Below are 8913 nucleotides of genomic sequence, written 5' to 3'. Positions count from 1 at the left end.
TTTATATATATATATAAAAAAAAGAAAGAGAGAGAGAGAAAAGAAAAGCTAACAAATAATCGTGGAAGTAGATTTTAAGGGTAATAAAAATAAAATTCACAATTTCCCTCTAAACCACATTAAATAACTTCTGCTTTAAAGTCTAAACAGCGCTATGGAGCCCGGGATGGAACATGGAGAAAAATGTCTCATGCACTATTTATTATCTTAAAATCCATGTTCTCTCCCAAGCTTCATACAATAGAAACTTTTGTAAGGCATTAATTCTGTGATGATACAGCACGCAGAGTAGAAAAACAGTGAACTGGGCTGAAACCATATTAGAGCAGCAAACGGTTGAAAGGATATCTTAATGCAAAATGTAATTATTAGAAAAAAAATCGGAGTAACTCACCTTCACCTTTCGGTCATCTTGCTCACAGTCGCGAGAGATATGGCCTTGATTACCACATGTATAGCAGGTTTTATCCTGTTCCCTGCATTCCCGTGCAATGTGGCCAGATCTTCCACAGTTGTAACATGACACTAATAAAACAAAAACAATAATTTTAGTAGCATAAAATCACACATCTAAAACCAAGAATCATCACAGTACTGAAAAATCTGATTACATCAGTAGAAGTTCGATACAGGTCAAACTTCAGTCTTTTAGAGAAACAGCTTCCTTTATAAACCAAACAAAAAACTTGTAATATTAGCATCAGAAACAAAACTTTCTTAATATAAAAATGTTGCACACCTGACCAAACATGTTATAAAAGATCTGAGTCAGGTGATCAGTTACTCATCTCGTTATTGATTTGAAAACTTCTATGATGTCTGGAGGAACTGAAATATGAAATAATTTCTACATATGCAATCAAAATGATTGAGCATGAACAAAAATATATAATCAAGATTAAATGTAACAACCGGTCATTTCTAACAATCGCTTCACAAAGCACTATGATGAGATACTTAGGCCCTTCCTAGGTTTTTTTGAATAAAATACATTTTGTGCACAAATTTACCTACATTAATTTTTAAAATGACATCCAATATGTCATAAATTATCAAAAAAATTTGTAACTATCAGTACCCAAGTATCATCAGTAACTTAAAAAAAATAAGTTTTCTCCAATAGCTGTTTCACAATAACACTAAATATGGATCACGTTTAAATTCTCATTCTGTTGCATTTGAAGCAAGTACCAATCATTTCTTTTAAATCTTACTTCATCATAAGTTAGACTATTAACTAATCACTGTGATTAGTACTTTCCACTATCTCAAAGGGAGAAACAAATTGGTTATTTTTGTTGTTTTTTTTAAGATAAAAGAAACTTCATGTACATATACATGTAAAATTGCTTCTTAACTGACTGAAGTAATTTTTTGGTTATTTCTACTTCTGTCTAAGTGAAGGCCTAACTCAGTAGTTCTGAGAATCTGGTGTACTCTATTATCAGTAAGTTTGATCTTAGATAAACACGAGTCACAACGAAGCTTTTTATCAGCAAAATCCAAATTCGCAAGGCAATGAATTGTGGTAAATAACTACAGTATTAAAGAAAAAAAAAGGGTGGGTGGGTGGAAATCCTTTGAAAACAATTTCTATACTTGTACCAAACATTTACATAGTAAATAAAAATCCTGATAAGTGTAATATTATGCCTACAGCTAATGATAATGATGGCTGTATCTCAACTCTTGCTTGAACATGACAGTACTGTAGTTGAGATCTTAAAGACCTAATGAAAATTATAGTACAGTCAAAAGAAACCATACAAGCCTTTTAGATTATTCTATAATGATTAGTTTCTGTGCAATTAATAACACTTTAATCTCTTTACATGTAATATAGGAAAAGAGTCCATTGTACATTTGGGTTAGATCAAATGTCATTAAACTATTCATCCGAACGTTTTATAACTCAAACTTTCACCGCAATGTGCCACAATTTTGAAATGTGATGAATTAATTACTGCATTAATACTAATAATGGCAATAAATTTGTGATTAGTAATCTTCTAATTGCATGATTCTAAAAACAAAACAGTGGATCACATCCTGGAAATGATAGTAAAACCATTAAAATAAATCATTATTCTAACTATCATTTATTTCATCCCAATGCCCTAGATTTTATTACTTCTTTCAATATTTTGAAATTAGCCTGTTCAACAAATTAGACAGCCACTTCCTAATATAGTTAAGTAAAAGGTTGAAGTTATAACAAAAATATTGAGAAAATGTAATACAAAGAAGGCTCCTCAACTATAACAGCCAGTCAAGAAATAAGCTAAATACAAAAGTAAAAATTAGTATCCTCTAAAAAGAGTTCAAATGCAGAACATAACAGTCAAGAAAAAATATTCTTATGAGCAAGTGACCTTAATATTCAAGTAAGAGGACATTCCACAAATTTAAATCCATGCTTTACTTTATTTGCAGTTATAAAATTACCACTTCAATTACTTAATACACTCCCACGTTGTACATCTTTACTAGTTTGTTTTTAAACTCTGAAGTACATTAATTTTACTGAAACAGATGCAAGATTCGTAGACATATAGCTTCATCTTAAACTATAACAGTTTTTTTACCTCGCTGGGCACTACGACCACCCCGAAAGCCACCGCCACCACCACTACCACCACGTCCTCTGTATCCTCCTCCACTTCCTCTTGCATCTCCTTGTGTACACTCTCGAGCAAAATGTCCAGTACGGTGGCACTTATAACACTCACTGGAACTCATGATGGACTGTAGAATAATGAATTTGCCTATACTAACATTACTTTGTTGAAAATGTGTATTAGCTCTTCTGTTGCTCTTTACTAAATCCAAGGAACATTTGTTACATCAATATGCCTCAGGTTACAATCTTTAAATGGGTTCTCAGATTAGACCAACAGAGGAATGGGATTTTGTTATTAAATAAAAACTTCAGTCTTCTACTTCCATTAGATATAAATGCACATAAAAGCTTAATATTGTTTTAATACAATTGTCACAGAGGGTTGGATTCTAATGGGATTTTTGTGCAGCATTAGGTTGCACTCTTTGCAACATAAAATTTTGAAACCATACCTTTTTGGTGTTTTTTTTTTAGCTTTTGAACTTTGCTGTAAAATGCTATTTCATAAAAACAAAGGATGCACACTTTTGTCTTATTTATTGTGTGCACAAAACTTTGTCTTCTAGTTAAGCATAAGCTACATAATATTGACCCTGAATTTTAGGGTAAGAAGTCCTCAAGCTTACCACTGAGCCACCAGGGGACTACAAATATTTCTAAGTTTTTTTTCCAATAAAACTATAATTCTTTGTCTCTTAATAACACCATTAAAAATTCTACTATCACTGACATGCACAAAAGAAGAAACTAAAAAATAGTATACCAATGTAAAAACCAGAACCCTTTTAATATTATTGATCAGAAGAATCCATTATATAGACCAATCAGATTTAACTTATATTTATTACCACCTTAAAGTCTAAACTTTTTTTGCTATGTTTTTATTTGATCAATGAAACAATTACCTAAATCTTAGTAAAAAAAAAAAAAAAAAAAGGTTAACTGTAGCTTTCAAGTAAATATAACATAATAGAAATATAGCATCAACAAGAAAAATCAGAAACTATATAACAAAAATTCAGGCCCATAATTATTGACAACTATTTCTTAAACCAACAATCAACCTTGAAATGTGAATTTACCAAACTTTGTGAAATCCCTTAAGTATAGAAAAAAATGTTGCAAAGAATGGGTTTGCTAGTTGGATTAATTTCCAATCGGAACAAAAACATTTAAGACCAGAATGGAAGGTGTGTACACACTAGCTCCCTTGGCTGTTCTTTTCAGGAGAATGTAAGCTGTAACATAAGTATTAGTTTATGGTATCAAAAATTATGGAAGACAGAATATTATAAAAATATCCCCAAAAAATACAAATAATTTTTACTTAAGTGCAAGCCTTCACACCCACATGCTTAGCTAAAAAAACAACAAAAAACATTTAATAATTGTAACTTAAAAAAAAACAATCAGGCAAACCATTCTACTAATTAATAACTACAGAGAAATACTGTTAAATGTCTGCATCGTGTCTTCCAGGACATGTACTTTCAACCTTTTCATTCCACCAGCGTGACTCCTCCACATTGATACCTTTCTCATCAAAGCCTGCATGCAGTATTTCTAACAGTCTCACCATAGAGCTTAAGAAAGACTGTTTTATGGATTTCTTCTTAATAGTGTATAACATATTTGTCAGGGATTATCTTGAATTTAGCAAGCTTATTTATTTATAAATGTAAAATATTGAATTTTTTTAATTTTACAGTGCATAACAACAGCAATTAACAAAATGTAATAATTCTGAACTTTAGTGACTAGCATTGTTAAAATATGCAACAAAGACATAATACAAAAAAATGTAGGCTTCTTAACAAATTTCGATCTTAAAACTTAATATAAGATGACAAAGATACAAAAAATTGTATGCTTTATAAACAAGCTATTTTCTCCTTTATTATGAACTACATTTAACTTATCCCAGCCAACCACCTTTTCTTTTTGTATGAGAAAAAATTACTTGGAACAAGCTGTAAGAAAGATGGGAGTTTTCTGTCATGGTTGATTTGAACTGTTTATAATATGTGCTTTATTGAGTTAACTTTATATCAAACTATCTGTAGTAATATTTGTTCTCCAATAATTCACAAGATACAGAAACAAGTATCACAGACATCAGTATTAGGCTTATTGTATTTTAATTAATTATTCTTTATTTAATTTAGTGGTCTTACCGAATAGAGTTTATAACAGTATTTCAACTGGACAATGTTCACCACATTCATTACCAATGACACATTTAGGTCAATACCAGAAATCAACAGGTTAATTGAGATACAACAAACCTATCACTAGTGGTTAGAACACCTCTAGTGACGAAGCATGATTATAATCAATCATATATGTTGTAAGACAATAGAAACTGGGTTTTAAGTTCCTTATTCCAATGAATATATAAACAGTATTTCCACCACACATTGTCTTAACATATCACTGATGCATTTTCTCAATACCAGTTGAAATACAAGCTTGAATTACTATTACATATTTCTATACTCAGAAAAAAGTAAGGGACCAACTAAAGAATGTAGTGTTAAATACAATAAGCTTATAACTGTTGTCTTAAAAAATATAATAATCACGCTTCACCGGCAAAGATGTTTACACCATAACAAATATGACAGTTACACAATCCTAATTATTAAGCTACTTTGACAAAGTAATCGTAAATGTTCTATTACTAAATATTCCAACTTCAGTTTTATTTCTTTACATGCACATACCCACTTACAAATACTTCAATTTTTTTAAACCACATAATTCACTTAACAGATCAGATTGGTGCCATTATAAACATACACTACTGGAGAACATCCCATATTGTACACAAGACAATGACGAAGAAGGCTAAATACTGACACTTAACAGATCAGATTGGTGCCATTATAAACACACACTACTGGAGAACATCCCATATTGTACACAAGACACTGACGAAGAAGGCTAAATACTGAATTTATTTTTGAAGCAAACTTGTCAGACTCGAGCTCGAGGTAAGTGAATGTCCACTTGATGAAAAAAACAACAAAAACACTCCTTTACAAACCAGTAATAATCTAAACCAAAACTTTAAATTTCTTGTAACTTTAGAGTGTTGACAAACTTTTCTTCAGCGTAGTTGCACGGGATTTGCAGAGCCAGCTTCCGATTTTCAATTAGGATTTACTTAAAATATGATAAATACGCCTTCTTGTTACTGTTAGGCCTAGGATGTACCACATCCATTCTTTACGTCGGATATCCGAGAACTTTACCCTCCCACAATGCATTGTCTGCATAGCAACCCAGGTAAAGGGGCAAATAAATGGCATGACGAAGGGGAAATTTCTTTAATTCTGTACACTTGCCCACTGCTGTCTAGACTTGTATCTGTAACGATTATTTATATTTGTGATATTTTGTTGTTCCAAACCTGCAAGTATGATGTGAAAAAGGCCTGAACTTTTCTTCTATTTGATACCCTGAAAAGGGGGAGTAGTGTGTTGTGGCTGAAAGCTATCAACTGTAGAACACAGGAAGCAAGCTGTGAGAACCAAAGTCTGACTATGTGTTTTCAGCTCATTTTATATCATGTAAATAGTCTTCCAAATTTTTTAACACAAGCAACGTAACTGTCCATGAGTTAGCAGGGTGCTGGTAGGGACAAGAATCAAGCCCAATTAATAACTACTCAATATCTCTAATGCTTCGGTTGACAGCTCCTCCATGTATTGACAAGACACGGCAAATGATAATTTGACTATTAAACTATGAATGATGATTGAAGAATTTGCACAGCAGTTTCAGCAGTAACAGGTGTATACAGTAGAACTATATAAATTGCATACATGCAACTGTACTCGCTTTGCTATTGTTTGCCTTTTTGTCAAGATTCTGATCTTGTAACCAGACAAAATCCCATGACTGTAACGTCACATTGACCTCAAAAATGTGTAACTTGTAAAAATTTTGCAAACTAGTTGCTATTAACACACCAATTTTGAATAATAAAATAGTTTATTCTCAATAACAAGTTATCATGCAAATTAAAATACAAATTGACTTAGCATAATGGATCAAGTCTGCATCCAAACATAGGGTCAAATCTGTGTAAGAGGTTAATTCTGTATAACGTATGGAAAAATCAATAACTGGGGGATAAAAAGCTCAAAATTTTCATTGTGTATTAGCCATAAAACTAAGCAAAAAAATTTATATTTATTGAAAAACAATGTTTACTGTAACTTCTTAAGTTTAAACATATTATAAGATATATATCAACCCATATTTTAACTTCTTAGGTAGAATTAACGTGTTAATCATAATGCAGTGCAGTCCTTTTTAGTATCGACCAACTATGCAAAATTCGGCGTTATTCAAACTGTGTTGTATATAAAATAAATACATCCTTTTCGTTTAACTTCAACCCTAACGTCAAACTAAGTTAAAATTATTGAATACTGTTAAACTATCACTATAGGATAGGTATATACTATTATTACAATATTGGTATTGGTGAACTTGCGTATCTTAACTTTCTGCGTTTGTAATAATACTAATATAAAGAATTATCACTATTTTTACCCTTAGTGATTTACATTTTAAAGTATACTATACAGAACGTAAGTTAGCATACAAAAGTAAGGCTTTTAAAAGTTACAGGTCTAAAACGTTAAGCCAACAACTTAAGCCTTATCATGCAGTTAATAGGCCTAACGAGGCCTAAATCGGTATTGGATAAAGAACCTATTCAGTACCAAACGATTTCCAAAGGACCAAGTTGAAATTATACATAAAAAGGGAAATTATCAACTTCTTTTATTATTTGCTCATGTAGATTTTTTTCACATTTAAAAGTCTTAGAAAATGACAATACTTTTCATTACTAACTGCCGAAATGTAAATTCAATAAATACAACTATTTACTTACCTACAGAAATCACACAAATCTCTCAACGAACTTGTTCCAAAATGGAAGAAATGCCACTTTCTGATAACGCGCCTCACACGTGGGACTTTTGCACACGAACCTCTAAAATCACCAAACTGCCATCTAGTACTGATAATTTGAAATAATTTCAAGGTCTCCAGGACATGCAACCTGTTTTAAGTAAATATTTCCTGAAAGTGTTTTCAGCATTTTCTTTCAACTAATTATACCATGACTTTACAAAAACAAATAATTGGAGCATGTTAGAATGTTTTCAAACTTTCAACTAGTACCATTAGAGTGCTAATTTAGGATTAAATGATATTTCAAAATAGTATATATTGATGGATATATTTTTATAAATGCTCTTAACAATAAATATCGGATACACTGGGAATTATAACCAGCATCGTACTTCTAGAATAACAGCAGTTTGTCCAAATGTTTAATCTATTTAACCTAAACTACGTAAATGTATTCACACACTTGCTAAAATTCGTAGGGAGAGGTAAACAAAACATTATAAAATGCAAAATTTGAACTGAATCATATACACTAGTGTCATCTGGTGAGAGTTAAATAACTTTTAACACAAATATTATGTTAATTTAATGGAACGATTTAGGTTTAAAATTGTAACGGGTTTCAGTGCATCAGAAAACAATTACATGGATTGCAAAAATTAAAAAAATTTTGTTCGTTTGTTTGTTTTAGAAAATATTTATTTCTATAAACGTACTATTTTAGTTAAGTTAGGTATATTTTTGTGCTAATCGTCAAATAATTTTGCTGACAAGTGAGACAAAAGACCACTTTAAAATTATTTATTTACTGCCCAAAATAGTGGTTAATTTCTAATTCTGATTTTATGCAAAATATAAATTTTCAAGGCATAATAAAGAGAAGGTATTATTAGTTTAAAGTCGTAAATATTTTGTTACGAAATCACTACGGTAATATTGCACAACATCGGTAAAAGCAAAAGCTGATAAAACTTACTTTGAAGCTTATGTATTATAATCCAAATATAGGCTTATGTATGTAGTTTTACTTCATTCAAATTAAACTAAAAATATATTAAAAGTAAAATACGTATTCGTACTTTTTTGAAGAAAAATTATTTTCATAATCCTGTCAATGCAAGCTTTAAACTATTACCATGGTGCTGTCATCTATTGAGAGTTATATACATTCAATGTAAAACTTTTTGAAACTTTCTGTTTTTTGCGAAAAATATGATCGTTTTAACAACCAACTGAGAGTTAAAGAATTGATTTATAATTTAAATATTAAAATAAAACTAACAAGATTTAAATCATATATTCATTTAGGTTTACTTAAGTTATTATTTAGTTGATTTCTATGTAAGATATATCACAATAGA

The 8913-nt window shown here is 30.7% G+C and overlaps 1 protein-coding gene across 3 annotated transcripts in view; it reads right to left on the bottom strand.

Moving 5' to 3' along the window:
- The window catches only part of LOC106464446 (DNA-binding protein HEXBP-like), an 18049-nt gene extending 10417 nt beyond the window's left edge, over positions 1 to 7632 (bottom strand). For 2 of the 3 annotated variants that reach the window (XM_022392168.1, XM_022392167.1), the window contains exons 1-3: positions 7530 to 7631; positions 2586 to 2745; positions 395 to 525 (exon numbers count right to left, since the gene is read on the bottom strand). In XM_022392168.1, coding sequence (XP_022247876.1) covers positions 395 to 525; positions 2586 to 2739 — 285 coding nt within the window. In that variant the 5' untranslated portion in view covers positions 2740 to 2745; positions 7530 to 7631. Of the gene's footprint in view, positions 1 to 394; positions 526 to 2585; positions 2746 to 7529 lie in introns of all 3 variants that reach the window. The other variant, XM_022392169.1, reaches the window with a different exon arrangement.
- Between the last annotated feature and the right edge of the window lie 1281 nt (positions 7633 to 8913).

Source organism: Limulus polyphemus, unplaced genomic scaffold (assembly GCF_000517525.1).
Source record: "Limulus polyphemus unplaced genomic scaffold, Limulus_polyphemus-2.1.2 Scaffold1655, whole genome shotgun sequence".
NCBI classification, from domain to species: domain Eukaryota; kingdom Metazoa; phylum Arthropoda; class Merostomata; order Xiphosura; family Limulidae; genus Limulus; species Limulus polyphemus.
The sequence above is the reverse complement of the archived record's forward strand: the minus strand, read 5'-3'. Positions and strand labels throughout refer to the sequence as shown.